Raw genomic sequence first — 21,613 nt, forward strand, 5'->3', positions numbered from 1 at the left:
AACTGCGCATTAGCTAGACTGCTATAATCTCTCTGCACGCACTTTGCCTCTCACTCCCCAGACTCCTTCAGGGAGGACAAGTCACCACCTGCACTGGAAGCCCCTTTCCACACTACTGAGTCTTAACAGCAGCAGCCCCCTACGACAAACAGTAGCAGAGGTAAAACATAGATGTGTCACGTGTTTGTTCTACACAAGCAGACCTTCCAAACCCAACATTTATTTATATGCTTTTAGGGAATTTCTGTTTTAAGGAGGAGTTCTGCTTTATTATTTACCTAGCAATCAGCTTCAAGTGTTAGAAATACCAGCCACACATCGAGGCTCTGCTTTAGCCATTATTGCCCCAACAAAACCAATAGCTGGTCAAATTGTCTCTGCCCACTCTAAAACAGTCTCTTCTAAACACCTCACACATCAGAGTAGGGATCTTCATGTTAACAACATAGGTCTTGATGAGTAAGTTCTCTCCTGTTTTATTTTATCTGTGTCTACCTCCACATTATTCCACTTAAGTTTGGGGAATACAAAAAATACCAAGAGACAAAATTCTGCTTCTCTGGCTCACCATGACTTCCACACTGACTCAAAATAGTATCTTTGGTAGAGATGTTTCCTATCTTAAATTTCTCTTCAGTCATTTTTTGATGGTAGTGAGTATTCATACTGCTGCTCGATTGCTGAAAGTACAAGCATTTCAAGACAATAAATATGAACAAGTTAAAAACATTTAAACTGAAAGGAATAACAACTGCTTAAGTGACAAATCTGTTCCTTAAGGCTGTAGGTTAAGCCAAATAAAAGGGTAGTCCTGATGATTAAAAATGGACTGAGATTCAGTTCTTGCTCTAGACTTCCTGCGTGACCTTGGGTAAGTCACTTGGGAATTCAGTTCTTGAAAATTCCAGGCCTATTATAGCTGCCAGGATGAAGTACCAAAGTTTTGAGATCACAGCTGTGAACCAGGTCCTGCTTATCTGTCCTTAACTGGGAAGATCCTCGCTGGTGAGCGCTTTTGAAAACATAGGTAAGTAGGACCAGAACTTCAAGAATTTGTCTCCCCCCTCATTGATATCAAGCACTTGGAAGTTCATATAGAGTTGTATTTGAAAATCAGTAGGAAAGTCAGTGTAAATCAAGAATTCATCTGTTTGGCAAGCTCTCATTTTATGCATTTGTGTGAAACCCATCACAGACAGAATCTCTACAACCTCCAGAGCTGAGGTATGTACTGTTAAATAGTGGATTTACAGTCAACAAAACACACTCTATACTAATCAGCTTGTAAAAATCAATTAATTGGTTTCAGTTTTTGAAGTGACTCAAAACAGCTAATGAGCTGAAAGCAATAAGCTTGTATTTTTGATAAATAAGAATAATGACTGAGTTTAGAAATAGAAATTCTTAAGAGCCATGTGGCTAGATACTTTAGCTCTAGCAGTTTCTCCTGCAATAGAGAGCAGTTGCTCAAAATCAGTAAAAAAGACAAACAGTTTCTATGAAGTTTCAGTTTACTTCTTTATCATAGCAATACAGTCCCATGCATGTTAAAAACATCTACTATCCCTTGCTGGCATTTTATACCCTATTAAAACTAATGTTTCCACATGAAGAAAGGCAACGCATAGATATTTTTACTTTCAATTACTCTAAGCCTCTCCCACACGCACTGTAAGACTTCCATAAGAATAAACTTAATACCAGTGCTCCACTCACGACTGGGAAGAGGACAGATAACTGAAATGTAGGCCATAGACTCCTTGCACTACCAAGGCAAGATCTCAGTTACAGAAAGGCAAAGGCCTAACAAGACCTGTTATAAAACCCAGAAGAGCCAACAGGAAGATTTAATAGGAATGCCCAAAAGACTTTCTGCTGAAAGTTTCCTGTTCTGAGCTGAATTCACTGAAGTACAATCCTCAGATTTCCAACTAATACCATGCTAAGAAAATTCCTCTGAATGACTTCTGTGATACGGAAGCCTATATTCCAAGTAAAAGTTTCATCTACTTACTATTTTTCATCGACTGTCTCAGTAGCATGTTTATCGAAGTCCTGTAAGTAAGGAAGACTGTTTCAGGTAGCTATTTATCTTAAAGCACCCTGCTTCAGAACCATTACAATAACAAGCACTGATTACTGGGAGAAAAATGAAAAGATGACAATATTTTTAAATGTACTCCCATTATATTTCATTGGTCAAAATTAAAAAGCAAGTATTACTGGCTTATATGAGAGACAAGATTTCCTTGGATTCAAACAGTTAATTCAGTTGTCCATGTAGACCTGTTTGTTGTGCCTGGAAGTTTAACTTGAGCTACATTCCTCAATTCCCAAATTGCAAATTTAAATTAATGCTGGAGTGAAAACACGATACCTAGTGAAAAGGAAAGGGAGGGGGACAAGAGAAGAAAGGCATGACATGGAATGTTATATCCCTAGTGCCACTAACACCTGACATCCTGCCAGTAGTTAACACCTTGGAGCTAACAGACATACACCATACTTCTGGTTTATTCAAAGGCACTTACAGTCTTCTTACAGGCCTTAGCTCTGTAGCAGAAGTATACATTAAATGATTATAAAATAAAAGTTTAAGGAGAGAAAATCCAATTGTAAAGTAACTAAACACTCTACCTTGAGCAAGTCAACCTAAATAACCTTTCAGTAATGAACTTCTCATTACTGGCGGGGGGGGGGGGGGAAGGGGAGGGGGGACACCGCACCCCATATCCTCTCCTCACACATATCTGACAGTATGCAGCATTCGCTCCTTCTCATACATTCTTCTTTTCACCATTTAAAAAGCATCTGAAGAACTGAAGGCATATTTAAGATATTTTCAGAATGTCAATATATCAAGCTGATGGTCTCTTTTTGACCTTCTAATATGGGAAGTTTTAAACATTTTGCTTGTTTTACTTGTGAGCAATGCTCACAGTATTGCTCAATACCAAGATGTGTTATTTTTAGTTTTGCTGTGTTTAATAAGAGCTAAGACAACCAAATAGTATGTATGGAAAATACTAAGAAAGCGACTAATCCTGATCCTGAAAGCCAATCCATAATTAGGAGGAGGAAAAGGAGAAAAAGAAAGAAAGAGGAAAAAAAAAAGTTTGCTGATACAGAATCTATTAGGTTCACAAGGAATTTGCATAGTGTGACAATGCATGTGACTAGCAAGTGTGTCCCTCTTTTCTCCTCCCCATTTCTCTATCAAATAAAGCAGGGAGAATGGTAGCGGGGAAGAGAGACTCCCTAACAGGGCTATTTTTCTGCTTTATCAGAATGTTGTTACTGTCTTAACACTTCATTGACTCCATCAGCGTACTGGACATTTTCATATATTGGCCAAAATTTAGGACAATGACCTAGAATAGTTTTCTTTAGATATGAATCAAAGTGCCAGATGTTCTTGCAAGTGAAGGCTTGAATGGTGGCACCAATCAGCTCTTTTGCTGTTCTCCTATAGTCGCCAATAAAGCAGGCAGAAAATGAACCAGCTCTGGAGTTAAGACAAGACTGTTTTTCCATCTACAGCTAATACGTTAGGATGGCAGCCATAAGTCCTGGCTCCCAAACATGCGGGGGGGGGGGGGGGGGGGAAGGACACAACAGAAGAAATATAAGTTTGCAATATAAGAATAGGCAAGTTAAGTTGGTTATCAACACATAAACAACAGTATTAGAGTTTACTTGATACCACAGCCCAGTACTATGTCTCTTTAATAATCTCCCACTCTGTATAAAAGGAGGGAAAAAAAGGCAATTTGAACAGAATAAAATTAGTGTAGATTATGAGCAAGACAGTTGCTGAATCAACTTACTGTATTAGAAGCAAAATAAGTCTCTTACCTATTTATTTTAAAGGTTAAAGGGTTAACATTTTTCTAGCAATTTTCTTCAGTAAACATTTGCAAGTCAAACATAAACCCACTGCTGAGAAATCTCTATTATCCAGAATCTATTATCTAACTGATCCTGATGCTTCAATGCACAATGACTTAAGTTGGTTTTAATTCCTGACGAAAAGAACCAAAACCAGCCTAAAACAAGACATACATTCTATGGAGCAGAACTAGTTGATAAAGACTCAAAGGCTTTTTATTATAAAAACGGTGCAATGACGAAGTCCAAAAGTGACGAAGATGAAAGCTACCTGGAACGATACCACGTCTTATACACCTTTTGTTTTCTGTGAGTGATACATGCTGCAGACAAAACGTTTTGTGCTAAACAGTCTCAAATCCATTTTTCTAATATTAAGCACAAAGGAAAAACACTGACAGCAAGCATGGTAAATAAATCCCTCCCTTGAGAATGAGAGCAGCAGACAGGAGGGGGCTGACATGCATGCAGGAGAAAACTAAACACCATCTTTTTTTTTCTACCTGCACAAGTTGCCATTTGCTGCAGCGATCAAGAATCTTTTTCCCGTCGATTTCAAAAGCTAGGTTTTCAGAAAATTTCTCTCTCAAGTAATCTGTTGATACGTTTTAAGAGTATGATATTCATATCACTGGATCTTTAAGAGAAAAATCCATTTTCTTTCCTGTTCAGGTAAACATGTTTACAGCTCCTGCACAGACACTGGGTGGTTCAGACTCACATGTCACACACATGTCGTCAGCAACAAGAAAAGCCCCTTTCTCTGATCATCAACATTTTAAATAAAGTAAAGAGAAAAAGCACTTTCCAAACTTACCTTTAACAGAGTCGAATCACCAGCTAAATATAAATATTTACACTAGAGCAAGAAATTAATAATGCAATTGCATAAACAAAAATAATTGCTACAAAACGCGCACAGCGAGAAAAATAAGGAAGCCCTCCTAAGTTGCAAGCAATCAGATCAACTCGTCAGTCCCTGCAAAGGCCGTTATTTATAAACACTTTACGCCCAGTTAGAATTAGCGAGCAGAAACGCCAATTCCGACTCGGACGCATTTCGGAGACCGTTCCCTACGTACGACAACATCTCGGATCGCAGGCAAAAGCCTTCCTATCCGTGACCCTGCACAGGAAATGCCACATAAAACCTAAAATTGCCAAGGAAGGTTACAAAATCTCCGGCTCTACATCCTATTACGAAAAGTTGCTACGAGAACCGAACTACTTCTCTATTTTCCAGAAAATAAGTACGAAGTGGGTGTCGTGAGCGTTTATTTCCCCCCCCCCCCCCCCGCCATGTACCTTCCAAACGCATCTTAAAGTAATGCACGTACCCAAAACCCAGCCCCGAAGTCTGAAATGTAAATGTAATGCCTTATATAGACTGCAGCAGCCGGCCGCACACGCACGGAGCGGCGAGGGGGCCCCCGGCCAAACCGTTACCACCCGTTATTGCACAAACAGGTACCTCCGCAGCCGGGGGCACCGCAAGAAACTTCGCCGCTCGCGCGCCCACCCCGCCGCCGCCCGCCCGGCCGCGGGGCTCCGGCCGAGCCCGGCGCGCCCCAGCGCAGCGAGGCGGCCGCCCAAGCGGCGAGCGGGGCGCCCTCCCGCCGGGCGGCCCGGCCCGGCCCAGCCCCGCGCCCGCCCGCACCGACACCCGCCGCGGCGCTGCCCCCCGCATCCCCCCCCCCCCGCCGAGCTAGTCGCGCCCCTCGCCAGCCGCGGCGCAGGCGGCGCGGGGCCGAGCCCGGGGAAGTCCGGTGCGGCGCGGGGCGGGGAGGCGCTGCCGGCCGGCAGGGCGAGCGTCGCCGCCGCAGCCCGCCCCGGGCCGGGGGCTCGCGGGAGACGCGGCCGGCGAGGCCCCGCTGCGCCGCGGCGCGCAGGTAACAAGTTTCGGAGTTGGCGCTGCTGCAGCCGGGCGGGCGGCGCGGGGCCCGCGGCCGCTCCCCGCGGCGCCCGGCGTCCCCGCCCGGGCCGGCGGGCGCCAGCGCGCCCAGGGGGCCCGAGCCCGCCGCCGGGGCGGGCGGCGGGGCCGGCGGCGCCGCGGCAGGGCGTGTGGGGGAGGCAGCACGTAACGGTCCCGGACAGGCGGCGGAGTGAGAAGGCACCGCTAGGCGGAGGAGGGAGGCAGGGAGCGAGGCAGGCACCAGGTAGCGGATATAACGGTGCGGAGGGAGCCGCGCTCCCGGCGAGGGGCGGCGGGCAAATTACTTTCCACTTCTCCCGACCTCCCCCCTCCGCACTCGAGACAGCTCCGCCCGGCCCCCGTCCCGGCCCCGGGGCCGCCGCAACGCGCGGCCGGCCGCTGCCCGGCGGGCGGACTGACCGTTATTGCGCCTCGGGTTCGCCTGCTTCCTGCGCTTACACCTGGGGCCATCCGCCATGATCCTCTCGCTTGTGTCTAAATGCTCCAGTCACCTCCTCCCCCTCCCTCCCCCCTCCCTCCCATCCCCTCCCCCCCGGACCTGGTTTACGACACTGGGTGGTTTTACTTTTACATCACCTTCCTACACCTAGTTCTCGGCCGGAACCTTGTTGCCAGGGGAGACGGGCGCTTTACGGCAGGACGTTTGAACGGCGGCGAGGGAAAAGTTGCCGCCGCAGGTACCGGCGGAGGCGGCCGCGGCCGGGGGGCGGCGGCGCCGCGCGGGGGCCGGGCAGCGCCCCCCACCTCCCCCCACCGCCGCGGGGGCGCCGCCCCCAGCCCGCGGGCGGCGGGGGATCCCCGTGGGGGCGGGGCGGCGGGAGGCAGGGCCGCGGCGGCGGGGGGCGCCCCGGGGCGGGGGGGGAGGCCGCGGTCCGCCCCTCCGCGCCCGCGGGGCAGCCCCGGCCCGCAGCGGCGGAGCCGGCGGCCGGTGCGGCGCCGCCCCCCGGCAGGCACCTCAGCTGCCTGCCTGCCGCCGCTGCCGCGGGCCGGCCCTGCCGCCGCCGCTTCCGCCGTGCCGCGCTCGGCACGGGCAGCCCCGGTGCGGCGGGGGCCGCGACACCCGGGGCGGGGGGCGGACGGGGACGTGTTGCCTGCGGCGCTCAGGTGCGAGCTGGAAAGCCGGGTCCGCCGAGGGGGTCACGGCCCGGGCCCCTCGGGCAGGGTCACCTGCGCCCGCTGCCGAGCAGCGCCGGGTCTGCGTCGCCCCGGCGGTGCCGCCCCCCTCGCGGGCTCCGCCACCGTCGCCCCGAGAGCCCGGGAAGCGAGGGGGGCAGAGCGGCCACCCGCCCGCAAGCGCGGCTGTCAGCGCGGGGTGATTTACGTGCATGGTGTTAATCTTGCCTTACAGGTCTGTTCAAGAAAGAAACCTCTGGAAGAGAGTGATGCTGTTCCCAGCGTATGCGAAATTGGTCGTTCCCCTGTTTTCGTAAATGATACTACTTTTATGAGGAGGTACGTATGAAGAAGTATAAAATTACATATTCTAAAAATTAAAGAGGGAAGGGAGCCCTTTTTATAGGTAATAACTATTTAATAAACAGACAGCCCACATGTCATTTGGGTTTAATAAACATATTTAATGCATTAAAAATGAAAATGTTAAATACTTATCTACCATCAAGCATTTGTGCTTTCTGTTCACTCTTGCATTTCACATAACTATGCAATAAAATAATTTGGTAAGTTTCCATTTGTTCCTTGTCTTTCTTACATCCATGTTTTTCCTATTCTGGGATGATTCTGTAGCATTTCCAATTCCTTGCTTCTGGAGAATGCTTTTATCCAAATAAATTTCAGTGAGAAAATGTTTCTGTTAATACAATATTTTTAATAAGTAATTGATGAATACTGTGAAATTTGAGGCCTTTAATTATACTACATTGTCTCTCTATATATGCTGTATGCTCTTAGTGTAATATATTACCTCATTTCAAAGAAACAGGATAGCATGTGTCTAGAAGATGAACTATTAAAAATACCAGCAGTTTGCAGAAGTGCCCTATATCTGAAGCTTCCCTGGAAACCAACAAAATCAGAAATGCTTAACACAAATAGCTGAGTCACAAGCTCAAAGGATGCAGTTGTTTGATCGGTCCCAGATAAATAGTGGCATGAGCCCTAGAAAAAGGAGTGTTGTGCTAAAATGAATACAGAGTTAGGTAAAGATCTAGAGGTGGGGTTTTTTTCAAAATTAGTTGTGTTCTCAATAATGTGCATAAGTCGTGGATTTGGGTATTCACATGAACATGTTCACAGCATGAGCTGTTGCCCATTTTTACAGGTATAAACCACTTGTGTAACAGTTCTGAAAATATGATAAATTTAGGCTCAGTGTTTAGATATGTCTCTTCAGCCAGTATAAATTGGCTCCTGACTTCCTCAATTTGATGAAGATCTGCCTGATACTTCTTAAAGAAGAGTAACAAATCAAGCAGTGGAAGTGTTCTCATGGACTAATAGTACTCTTTGAAAAGTGTTTGATTTGGCATCAGCTGGGAGTTCTGTACACCAAATACAATGGTAGCTTAGAACCACATGTGAAGCCAACTGTGAGATAAAAATGAGACTTGTCAGTAGAATTTTCTGAAGTAATTTAATTACAAAGTGGAAAGCAGCATAAATGGTGAAATGTAAGACAGAACCTTACTTTTGTCCTGCTTTAACAGCAATATCCTGGTTTGCCAAGTTTTTATGTAACATATCCATGCCTATGAAACTGCTGCAAATGAGGGCTTAAGGTGTTTTGTAAATTCAGTGGATGAATTTAACCAAAATATCATGCACAGGTTTTCATGCTTAATTTTCAGTTCCTTAAAACATGATGTTCTAGAATGTAGTCACAAAAATAAAGATAATTGATTTGTAAATATATTAGCAGATTTGTAACAATTGTCCCCTGCATGCACACACAATTTTGAGACTCCTCTTTAAGCACCTCTCAGAGAGCTTATTTTCATTCAGTTTTGTCACTTTCCACCTCTGGATAGCAAATCTTGTCTCTTCATTTTGAGCAGGCTGGGTTACCTAGCAGAATGAGGAGAGAAACAGTCTCCTGGTATTTGTTATTGTTCTTCTCCAGACAGCTGTAGTGTCTGTTTGAGTGTTAGTCTCTTGAGATTTCCATGCAGCTAGAAGAAACCAGTGACAACTCTTACTGCCCACTAGTTTCTGAGGAGCAGAAATGAAACTGGCAGGAGCATTCCTAGAACTGCACTGCTATGGTTTTCATAAATGAGAAGAGAAAACTGAAGCAATCTCTGTGTATGTTATCTTTGATAGCAAGGAAGTCTAGAAACCAGAAAAAGCAGAGGATAGTGTTTTGCATCCGTTCTTGATTACCTCCAGCACTATGCCTGTGGAAAGCTGCTCATTCACAACTTGCAAATAGATCAGTGGATTTTTTGTGCTGTGATTTCTTTATTCTATGCATCTGGGCACCTCACATCTTTGTGTAAAAAGTTCCCTTTATTTACTGTACTAAAAAGTATCGTAATAAGGGATTCAGCCACTGTCAAATACAATGTTGGCCTAATAAATTCTTCTAATCCAGATGCAAACCAACTAGTTAAAATTATTGCTATCTTTGTAGTGTTCTGCAATATATGAACACAACATATGTGATTTAAAATGGTTTGTGCTGCAAATAAGAATCAAAAATTCTATTTTCTGTGTTCAGCAGAGCTTTCAGTCTGACTTTTCAGGCAAGGACATAGAAATTAATTATTGCAGTAATATGTGAAATCTAGGCAAAGTGTTACATTTTGTAAGTCCTCATAAATGTGGTAGTCTTGGAAATACATTTCTTTAAAGCAAGAGTTCTAAGGCAGTGGTTATCCATGAGAATTAGCTTGTCTCTAGTGACATAATTTATGTAAGCATTTAGGCTTTTTAAATAGGCATAATGTAGTTGAAATGTTAGATTGCATATCTGCTGTACTTTACCTTTTTTGAAATTTATTTACGTTGTCTGAAGACGGCAGTTAGAATAGTTTAATAGTCACACTGGAGTATGGGTGATGGAAAACCACATCATCATGGAATATTTTCTGCTAATGATTACTGCAGATGTTTTTTGCCATTTTAAAAATAGTTGTGTATGTTGTATTATGTTTTATAATCTCTTCAGAATATAAATAAACAGTCCTCTCTTTGTATGCCTACGCTTTATGCACGTTTATGAAATGAAGTTTCATTCTTGAGTATTCTAGATTTAATGGTTTCCCCTCGCTGACTCCCTTTAGAATTGCAGTGGAAGATGACTCAGTGAATTGTTTCTTGTTTGTGGAGATTTTTTTGTTTTTTTCTAATTTGCTTTAGTGAAACTATTTTCCCTTCCATTCATTTTCTTGGAATTTAAATTCCCTAAAATTTACTTTTTGTATTAATTGGCAATTTTTTTCTATTTTGGAAATATGTTTTTGCTTCTTTATAGAATTTTTTATTGGAAGAATTGCTAGGAGAACAATGACCCAGAAATATGCTGCTTGACTGCAAATACCTGAAGAACTAATCTTGAAAAATGGAATTTCAGAGCTTTCAACATACAGTTTTAGTGTCTTTCCAAATTGTCTTTTGATTTCTATTTTTGCTTTCAGATGAATCTGGTAAGTTTGAAAGGTGTACCCTCTAATTTTGTAGTGTTATGAAATGGTAAAACCCTTTGAAATTTGCACACATTTAGAGCAGAATTTGTAAATATTTATTGAGGGAAATGATCATTTTTTAACTCTCAACTTAGTGTTTTCTGTGTCCGTACTTTACTGTGAATTTATCTGTTCATTTAAAACTTGAAGCTTTGTTTCCTGATAATAAATTGTCATGTATCTTATGTAACTTGAAAAAGCTGTATCTCTTGAAAGATCCTAAGTATAGGGATGTTAACTGCCATCAAGCATCAATGTGTACATACCTATATATAGCTATAATGACTTGCACATATGTATTTGCCTTTCTGAAATCTTCCTTGTTAAGAAAAAGTGGTTTTGAAGATCACAAAGGCTTTCAAAGCTATTTTGTTTCTCTTGTTCTCCTTTTGCCTTATGTGTCACATATTGTTTTTCTCTTGAGAGCAATTAACCTGTGCTAATACTTTATGTCACTTTGGTATGCTTTATAAAGTAAATATATGAAAACACAAGCAGGACCGACCTACAAATTGATTTTCTTATGCCAGTTTTAGTCTTGGATGTGTTTTGTGGGGTTTAGAGCAAATATGGAAGCAGCCTTCACACACACACGCACACGTGCATGCGCACGCACACATACGCATGCACGCGCGCACACACACACACATATTTTGGAAGAGGAAAAATTTGAAAAGGCCATTCCACATTCTTCATCCAAAAGGCCTCTTTTGGATGTTCAAAATGAAACTGGAATGTAAATTGGGGTACAATCATCACATTGCAAACAGTTGTGGTGTTTTTGTGTTTGTTTTCAGAGCACCTGGAACTTCAGTTGAGAGCATCTGCTTTAATAGTTTCTTTCCTACTACTAAATGCAGTAGCAAAATACTATATCAAAATATTATCTTTTTGTTTTAAATTACATCTGAGTTTGTGATGATCAAATTACAGTTGTAGTTCAGATGGATTACTCGGTTTTATTAGTAGCACATTTTTATTCATCTTTGTTTATGATGACTTTGCATAAGTGTCCTTATCCATTATATTATCTAATTAAACGCTAATGTGTTGTGAATATTTTTCCATATGGTTCATGTTTGTTTCCTTCTGTAACTTACATTCTGTTTCTGATTTAGTTCTATTCCCCACCCCCTCTTGCTGTTTGCTGTCTCACAGTATTGTACTATTGCTCATTTGGCTCTCATTTGGAGTTATTTTCTTCGTTATGATATCTGTACAGCTGGCTCACTCAGCTCTTTAAATCCCAACTTCAAATTCATTTCTTAATTATTTCATTGCATAGTCTTCTCATTTATGTTTGTTTTTTATTGCTGGAACATATTTTAATGTTAGATGTTATTCATTTGTTATCTCTTGTTTGTCATTTGTTTTTTCTTGCTGTAAAGTGCATAATACTGCTGCAGAAAATGTTTGTTAACACGTAAAGGAAAGCTGTTGTTTCTGAGCTGTAATAGATTTGGAGTTTGCAGTCTATATTCTGAATGCACGGAATTAGTGTAAGGAGAACCAAAAAAAGTGATATAAGCCTCTACCAAAACAAATAAATACAACTAGAAATCTGATTTTACTTAACAAATCTCAGCAAATCATCAATACTATAAAGAGAAACACAAATACTATAATGGTTGTTTTCTGAGATGTAAGCTGAAGCACTGATGTATTGAACATAGTTGGTCTGATTCTCACATGTGGTGATACAAAGATCTGTCTGGTAGATACGAACGTATGGTATTAAATAGACAATATTATAATTGCAAGTCAGGTGTACAGATCAAATATGTTGGCATTATAGAGCTGTTTAAAATCTAGCGTAAAGCATCTGTGAGTTTAGTGTACTGGATCAGGGAACAGCATTCCAGTACGAGAATAGATCATGTGTGGAAGAGATTCTTTCACTCCATGTAGATCCTGGTGTTGCTATAGGATTGGAAAGGACCACATCAGACCAGTATGAGGTGTTTTCCCCTCATGAGGTTGTCAGAGTTTATGGAGTTGACTTTCTTCATCTCTCTGTGTTATGAAATTAGCTGTAACTTTTACTCCCAGCTTTGCAGGGTAAAAAGTCCTAGAATTTGTTGCCTGGCTTGCAACTGGTGTCATTTTTGCTGAGTGCTTTTAAACAAAGGTAATACCAGCTCTCTGGATTTTCCTATGAAATGCCATAAAACACACAAATCCTTATGGAAAAAAAGCATTTGTTGTGCCATGAAAAAAATTTGCTCTTTTGTTTTATATTTGTAATTCAGCCAAATGTTTATAAAAGTACAGGCGTTCTTAGCATAGAGAGGTTAAGTGCAAAAACCTTGTTCTGCAAAGATGTATTATTCAAAAGCTTGAGGTTTGCTCCTGCAACAGCCGTGCTTGTATTTGGATTCATCATTGCAGCATCTTGAAGAAGGGGACAGAAGAAATGGCTTAATCGTTATTAATAATGGTACTTTGATGCAATGCCATCTATTCTAAATAATGACAAGAATTTCATGGGTTTCATTGCTAATTTTAGTTGTAGGATTAATTTGCAAAATGAAAAAGCTCTTCACTACAATAGCATTCTTCACCATGAATTCAGGACTACTACACTTACTTGCATATTTAACCTTAGACTGCTTTATTTTTAGTTGATGATTATTTCACAAGGACTACTCTGCTCCTAAACAGTATTTATAGTTTCTTTGGCATTTTTATCTTAACATTGTTCCTTGCCTAAATGTTTGTCCCAGAAGGTCTGAAAAATTATGTTTGCAACTACTTGTTAATTTCTCCTATAAAAAAGGAACTGATGTGCAACACTTATTTTTCAGAGTCTATTTCAAGATGTTTTAACTACAGTGTAGTCTTAATCTGAGTGAGACTAAATCGCAGTCACATTTTCTCTTTAACAGTAATGTACTACATTCATTTTACAGCATCTGAAACTGTGTTTTAAGAACATGGGCTTGGATCTCCATTCTCCCTAAACTGATGCATACTGGTATGAACTCTAAACAAATGTTCTTGGCACTGTTTTCCCAGCCACTTTCCTGTGGTGTAGCGATAGATTACCCTTTCTGTTGACTTGGGCAAGACTGGAGAAGAAAAAAGCAAACAGACAGACCTGTCCATCCCTGTAGACTACTTAGACTTAAATGCCAAATTCATCAAGCAGGCCGTTCTTCGTACGTAGAAGAACACACTAGACAGAGCATCCGCCAACGGGGGATCACCAAATGCGCCACAGTAAAGCACATAACTAAGCTGAAATGGAAATATTTTACGTGAATTCAGCTGCGTGGTTTTTTTTTGCTACTCGATGCCACCTCTCGTGCTGCCTCTCGTGCAAGAGCTCAGTACCTTTCTTTCACTAGCTTTTCTTGCATTTCAGATTACAAAATATGCAAAACAACTTGAGATAACATTTATAGTGTAGATCTGTTATTACATAGCATATGTTTGTGTATACATGCACACACATGTGCATAAAGCTGTTTTTAAAGATTAGGAAGGTCACAAAGTCATGGATTTGGCTGAGATTCCTAAGCTCTTGGTTATGCCCGGATTTGCCTGCCCCATCCCTCCCCAAGAGATTACTACCACCACAGCAGAGACTGCAGTTCAAATCCTGGTATATTAGCAAACTGAAAACAGAAGTAGTTCAAATTTAAGTACTGCGCTGGACCAGGAACTGAGGACTCTGACTTCTTCCCATTTATCCGAAGTGGCTGAAGAAGTTACCATTTCCAGTTGTACAATCAATGTTGTTTTTGGCAGCTATACCTAGTTCCAACAGGAACGGCAGCATTGCAAAATGGAAACATTGCTGCTTCCCTTTTTAGCCATAGAGTTTTAATTTTGATCCTGTATCATTTTGTCTACCTTACCTTCATGTCTTTCTGTGCCTTTAGCAGCTGTGTACTCAGTGATTTATTAATATATTTTTTCTTCCCTGGCCAAATATTTCCCAATTATGCAAGCAATGTGAACCCCACTATGAAGACGATCTTTGAATTTTCGCAAAAGAAAATTCTAGGCAGATACTTTTGATTTTGACTTATTTGACATCCAATATATGGGAGGTAATGCATCATGTTGGAGACTTCTGATTCATCAGAGTTAGCTTCCTAAATGCTTTGAGAAACTAGCCAGAATCACAACATGGCAAGTTCCTTATTCAAGAAGAGTGTTTGTGGATTCATTTGGACATTTCTGTTCAAACAGCATCTACTATAATCATAATTACTATCTAGGGGTATACATCTTTGAATCTCTAGGGTGGAGTAATACAGGGAGGTGGGTAACTGGAAAAGCTTTTAATACTTTTATTCCACTTTACTGCTGGGAAAAAGATTCAAATTTCTCCAAACCTTTCATTCCTCCCTCCCCATCAGAATCTCAGCAAACTCATCAGGAAGCTATTTCTTTCTTCCTCAGTCAAAAGAATGCCAAAGACACTAATTTCCCTTCTGCAGTCCTACTCGCATCTAAATCTGCATTTGACATTTCATGCTACGCCCGGTTCCAGCAGATGTAGGGTCTGTAGCCTTACACAGTACAATTAGGTACTATGTTAAGTGGTATCTAATTTTAGGAGATGTATCCTTGAGCCATATGGCTTTCCCTGTATTTTCCTAGAGAGTTTATGGAAGGTAAATGTGCTGATCCATCACTTCCTAGAAGTCATGGGAAGGCTCATGCTTCCTTGCAAGCATCCAGTCTTCCTTGGACTGCAAAGTATCAGCAGATTTCCTAAAAATAGTCATAAATATATTCTCAAAAGGCAAACATAGAGATTAGTAAAAGGATGCTGATATGAAGCCTGAGCACATAAGTTTCAGATGACCATGTAGCAGTCATTTTTGCATCTTTCCCATTAGAAGATGCTATTTGATTTCAGAAACTAGTAATCTCCCGTTTTTTAATTTCTATTCATTTCAGTGTAAGAGACCTCCCTTCTGATGTCTGACCATCTGGGATCCTTTTATAAGAAAAATATCATTCCCATGTTAGAAAGAATATTTCAACTTGCCATATTGAAGCAGGATATAGTGAAGCTAGATGCAAAGTGGCATAAGATGAAAGCTAAACTCCCGCATTAGACACTGAGTGAGTATAACCTTCCTGTCTAAAGAGAGTCAAAGAGTCTAAGAAATTACTGGGTTAGTGTTGTGCACAACATAACAAAGAGCTTTCATTTGGCTCACAAAGATTAGATGGGTTAAGGTCTGTGTTGAGAAGAGCTTCAGGTTCGTCCCTGTGCCTCTCTTGTTAAAGATTAGATCACATTGCTCAAGTATAGAGGCAATCTCCTTGCTATCATTTTCCATTATGAAATTCTCAGGGCTGCTCTTTAGAGCTCTAGCCACGTCTTTCCTCAACAGAGTACATCTGACCAGTTGTCAGCCGCTGTGACAGTGCTGCATCCGTCACTCCAAGAATAGTCCCCGCTCACCTGACAGCGCTGCTTATCGAACTGTTCCCTGAGCAGGAATGTGCAGAAGGCACTTAAAGAAAAGAGGAAGCTGTGCCCTGAAAGCAGTGCTCTTTGCAACGAATGGAAGGAGATGTTTGGCTGGTACCTCACCACATTGTGCTGAGTCAGGTCAGCATTAAGTGAATACAGATTCTCCCTTGAGAGTCCTAATTACCGTTGAGGATCTGAGGAAGCTATGGAAGGAAACAAGAGGGCAGGGGTGCTTTCATAGCCTCTTCCTTTGAATATTCAGGAAAATAAAAGGGGAGACACATGACCCATGGTACCTGAGAGCTGCAATTGCAGGCAAAATCCAGCTTCACTCCTGTTGCTTACATGTGGAAGATTTCTAGTGGAGAAAGAATTTTAGAGTGAGTGAGCTGTCTGTAGTGGGCTTTACTGTAAAATTGACCCGTATCGGTGCCACATCTCTTGTACACCCAGTTACTGGTGACTACCTTCCATTTCTCCTTGCTTAAATTGCCATGCATAGCATCTAATTATTTTCTGAATGCCTATTTTGTAGCGTTTTATATCATCATGAGACTGATTCAATGAAGTTCATTGAAAGCTTGTATTTGCATTTCATTCATTTAAGGGCAGTAAAAGTGAAGAGCAGTTCAGTTCCTTTCTTGGAGGGACACAGCTGAAACAAATTGATCACCAAAAAGCTTAGCCATAGGCAATACTGTTGGAAGTGAGCTGTGTAGATGAAAGGAGAGAGATGTGGAAGTGTGTATAGCTGACAGATAACCTGTGAAGTGTTTTTTAAAAAGGCAGAGAAAAGCAACCCGAGAGCCCAAAAGCCAACAAGAGAAGAAGTAAAAATGTGACTCAGGGTGAAAGTCCAGAGCTTTTTGGCAAAATGCTGGCTAAAAACAGGCTTGAAATTGCAAGCAAAGAAACTGCCTCCTAGTGTGTAATTCCTACTTGGTTAAAGGAACCACAAACCAGAAGTTTCTGAAGACTGTTCTCATTTGCATCTGACAGCCAATAGCTTCAAGAACTGATTAGCGCATCAAGGGGTCAGGGTTAGGGACCGTGCCTGGCTCCTGCTGGAGCGCTTTCCCATGCCTGCCTTTACCTCGCTGCCTCTGCCCCTCGCTCGCTGCTGCTCGGCAGCACCCGCCGGGGCTCCTCTCCCTTACCCGCACCTCTGCACACCGAGGAAAGCACCCCTTGTTCTGCTGTTGAGCGGAATGAAGGAGCAAGAGCAGGTTGGAAGACCTGCTAAAGCATCAGTTGATAATTGAGGATCTTCTGCAGTTAGGAGGAGTCCTCAAGCAGGAAGATGGCCTACATCTAGGATGAAAAGGCTGGACTTTAAATCACTTCTAGTAGCTTAGCACTCTCTTTTTTTTTTTTTTTTTTTTTTTTTTTGAATGTCCTTAATTTATATTTCTTAGTGTTTTGGAATGAAGTGTTCCAGAATAATGAAGCACAGATAAAGAACAAGAGAATTTTAATATATTTTAACTAGATTTGAACCAGAATTTTGATTAAGAATTTTTGTGATAGTTTTACAGAAAATAAAACTACCTGTAGTGTGACATCAGTGAGGGTTCCCAGAAAATTCTCTAAAAATGAGCAGTGTTTTGAATCCATTGAAGTTAAGGTCCAACAGAATATGGTCTTCATTTTTCTGTCATAAACTGGCTTGATTTCAGCCATTTTTTTACACTTCATCTTTGTCTATCCACTTTCCGATATAACTAACCTCCCCTGGGTGGTGGTTCCAGCATTGCTGCAGAAACCATCACATTGCACATTCTGTAATAAAAGTACTACACAACAGGTTATATTTAACAAGGAAAAGAGGAATAGAAAGTGGTACATCTGCACAATGAATATAATATAGCATTGACTTGGAATTTCCTGACTTCAGCAGTCCCTCCAAAATCATAATGCATTAATAGAATTACACTTAATTTTCTGCTTTCTAAAGGAAAATACTTGAAAGTAAAAGTCTTTTCATCTTCCAAGTTCTTCTGGCTCTGTATGTGAGATAGTGGAAATAACACAGGACTGTGTAACCACAGCAAACAAGTGGGGTGGGAATTCTGTAGCTGTGGGGCTGGCTCAAAGATAGAGCGGTAGTGAAGGAACAACCTAGATTTTGGATTTAATAGGTGGATTTTTTTTCCTAAACTCCATTCATTTCTATGGGTGAAAATAAAATCGCTCTGTTGTAGGCAGAACTGGCGATGACCTATAATTAAGGATGTCTGACATTTCCATTATAAGAGGCAGTTTTTGTTGGCTATAATTTCAGCTGTTGGTTTGAATTTTAACTGTTTAGACAGAAGTTTCTTTTTTCTGGATATCTCTTGCAATCTGACTTTTTTGGGAGGGATGCATTAGAGAAAGAGTGAGAAGTTTGGCAAATTGTTCATCAATTTCCATAAAGGCATTAAGCAAAAATACATTATTTTGACCATATAGAGAAGCTCTAATCTCCTTGCTTAAAATTTGGCAAAGAAGTCTTCCTCTTGTGAGGATATCTTTTCTGGTTTCCATAAAAAAACCTCAATTGATGCATAGTAGAAATTTGTTAAAATTTAGCACAAGGATATGTAAAAAAATTCCATTTACTTTGAACATGCTCTACAGCCCAGTGTCAGGGACAGAATTAGCTGTCTTTTACTTACTACTTTTATTTACTACTGTTTTACCAGAATTGTACTGGTGGATTGATCTACCAGTAAAAATGCTGAAAGGCAGCAGAAATATATATATATTTAACTTCCCAGCAATTTTAACTTCAGTGGGGCTTAGCTAGTGGAATGTTTAAAGTTATTTTGCCTTCCAGTTTTATCAGTAAGATGCCCTAATATAGACAAGATTTCAGTGGTGTAGATTTTTATACCTCTTACAAGTGATTTTTGTCTTTAACATCATTGCAGAAACAAAAATACAACCCTCTGATTCACTGACTTCTTCCTAGGTGTGTTTCTAGAAGGCCTTACCAAATGCTCTTTGGGTCTTGACATTTTTAATCATATCAATGAAAATACATATGATGTGTAAAGATGTAAAAATTTTTGGATCTTGATCATCGGAGATCAATCAACATTATCTGTATATAGCCATACATTTTATCCATTCTCCATTAACTCTTGTTTTAATATCTAGCCTGTTGCTACCAAATACGGGTGTTATTGATGTGCTACAGTCAGAGGCTCTACCAAAGTAAAAATCCCTTCTGCTGTTAATTATGCGTGTTTCCTTCTAGATACCCTCCTTCTGTTAGTTTTTCTGTCATCAGTAAACTCTTCTAGGAAAAAAGGGTGAAATCTGCATTACTACTATTAAAAAAAAAAGACCTCCATATCATTATTTACAGCAACAGTGACAACCTTTTGTTTTCATGGTAGGAGAGCACATCTGTTTGTTTTCCTTTGCAGGATACGCTGTATGTCAGTCACTTAAGGTGCTGGGTTATGACACATCAGTGTTTTCCTGTGGGAGTATTTGCAGATAAGTTCACAAATCAACAGGTTTTAAATGAGACATACTACTTTTGTTTTGGAAGTAGCTCTTAGATCTGAGTGTGTGGTATGGTGAAGACCAAGGGGCCTGACTGGCAGCCAAAACAAATCTGTACAGAGATGCCCAGAGACTTTGGTGGATATTGGATCAGGCCCTGGATGTATCTGTCTCCTTCCTTTTAACTGCAGGCTTAGAACAAGCCTGTGAGCTTTTCCTGCGGTGAGCTAACATGTTTTGTGTGGCTCCACTGGACTTAGAAAATACGATGGGAATATGTATGCAACTCGCTTGGAATTGCTGCAGGCTGTGAGCATGACCAGGGATATTGCAGAGCTTCAAAACCTTTTTGAAGACTATGTTAAGGTTAATGACAATGGATATTCAAATGATTTACAGTGTGCTGAAATCCTCCCTCCTATATAAGACATAGTAGAATTAACAGTGAGAACTGGGGCATTTTAGATATGCCGGTTTAATCACGTTTCTTCATATTGGATCAATCTTACAATCAGCTAAGAAGTTCTCTTTGCAAACTAGAGATATAATACTGATTTTCAGTAATTAAAAATGGCAACATATACAGTGCTTACAAGTTATAGAAGCTACTGAAGGTTTTGTCTACCTTTTATTTGATAGCTACCTACCATATATCCTATTACTTAGCTTAAGGAAAAAAAACTGTGCTGACATTTTTTCCATCTGTTCCATAGCCTCTGATATTAGGTTTTAAAAAGCTTAAAGCAGACTAAACAGGTCATAGTCAAAACAATAAGGTTGTTTCTCATGCATTCTTAAAATCAGATGTTTTAATTATTTTTTTTAGTTTGTTCTCTAATTAGAAAACAGGTTCACAATGTGGTATCTATCTTCTGCCATTTGAATCAATAAACAGAGAAGTCATGAGAAAGGGACCTCTTCCCTTCAGGGAGTCTTTTCTTGTTAATGTTGACAAAGGTTGTAAGTGCTTATTCTTGTCTGCTTTCCTCTTCTGCCCACTGCCCAGTCTTTTCTCTTTCAGTTCCCCCTCTTGATTCCCATTGTAATGTACATTGCCTTACACATACCATGTATGCATTTTCCCTTCATATTTACCTGCTGTGTCATGAATGCATTATATTTTCCATTCTGCATTGTGAAAGTAAACATTTTAACCAGGCTGAATGATGCGTTTTAAGCCTATAAAAATTTCAACCACCAGTTCCATTGAAAGTGAAACAAGAGAAACACTTCAGCTCTAAATAATGTATGCCGCACTTTTAAATATCCTGTGAAACCTATTTGGAATTGTCTTGAAGGCTTGACTGCCATGCGAAAATCACAGTGCTGTCTGAGAAATTTAGTACTTGATGCTCTTATAAGGTGATGAAATTGAAATAAGTTACTAAATAGTCTCCCTTTTTTTGTTTGCTCTGTGCTTTGGACAGTATAGTCCATTTTTATAACTTCTCTTTTATGGTTAGCTAAGCCTGATTCCTGCAAAGACTTAACGTGTGTATTTGACTTTATTTTGGTTAACTGCCTGTGTAAAGACTTCTTAGATTTGGGGCCTTGATTAGTTTCTTCCTTGCTGAAAAGACCGCTGTAAATGTCAATAGGGAAACAGAAAAGTCCCTTACAATTTTTAAGGAAGCTTTTAAAGCAATAATTTGAGGATGTTCCATTTAAAGTGAATTGCATCAGATACCAGATTATTTTGAAATAAAAAATGTCCGAATATCAATGGTGTGCTTTTTGTGTGTTCAAGCTTGTTACTGTGTACTAGCAGATTCAGAAGGTACCTGGAAGGGGGTGCATCATCAGGAACTGCACTGTAACCCAGTCCTGTGGGGTCCCAAGAGCTGCAGTTCCCACGCATTTAACCAGGAATGCAGGATACATTGCGTCCTCGCGGATTCTAGACAGCACGTCTTGCCTGTACACCAAATTGTTCCTATGTGTGAGCTCAGAATGGCTTCTGCTGTGATCTAGAAATAAATGTTAGTAAAAATAAATACCATAAAAGGACACAATAGAGTTTTTCAAATTTTAGAGACATTATCCACCTTCAAATCCCCTCGCAAGACCTGCATTAAAATAATGATCACAGACCAAATATAGAACAGTCGACCTGTCCTTTTCAAGGCCAGATGTGGTATGTTATGTAACATCATTTTAGGGTGATTGCTGGAGCTTGGAGTAAAAGGAAAATGAGCATATTGTAGCTATTGTTCC

General features: G+C 41.1%; 1 protein-coding gene and 1 long non-coding RNA gene across 9 annotated transcripts in view; one reads left to right on the forward strand and one right to left on the reverse strand.

Annotated features, from left to right (window-relative positions):
• ZEB1 (zinc finger E-box binding homeobox 1) overlaps positions 1 to 6,356 on the reverse strand; it is a 129,664-nt gene extending 123,308 nt beyond the window's left edge. For 2 of the 8 annotated variants that reach the window (XM_064505825.1, XM_026101524.2), the window contains exon 1: positions 2,015 to 2,039. In XM_064505825.1, coding sequence (XP_064361895.1) covers positions 2,015 to 2,024 — 10 coding nt within the window. In that variant the 5' untranslated portion in view covers positions 2,025 to 2,039. Of the gene's footprint in view, positions 1 to 2,014; positions 2,056 to 4,391; positions 4,584 to 4,705; positions 5,147 to 5,193; positions 5,222 to 5,359; positions 5,499 to 6,220 lie in introns of those variants that run through there. The other 6 variants (XM_064505823.1, XM_064505824.1, XM_064505822.1 and 3 more) reach the window with 6 other exon arrangements.
• LOC135327436 (uncharacterized) lies at positions 5,594 to 13,932 on the forward strand. Its single transcript, XR_010387565.1, has 4 exons — positions 5,594 to 5,777; positions 6,412 to 6,498; positions 7,170 to 7,273; positions 10,254 to 13,932. It is a non-coding gene; the product is annotated as an uncharacterized LOC135327436 (long non-coding RNA).
• The last annotated feature ends 7,681 nt before the right edge of the window (positions 13,933 to 21,613 follow it).

The sequence above is a fragment of the Dromaius novaehollandiae genome, chromosome 2 (genome assembly GCF_036370855.1).
Source record: "Dromaius novaehollandiae isolate bDroNov1 chromosome 2, bDroNov1.hap1, whole genome shotgun sequence".
Taxonomy (NCBI): domain Eukaryota; kingdom Metazoa; phylum Chordata; class Aves; order Casuariiformes; family Dromaiidae; genus Dromaius; species Dromaius novaehollandiae.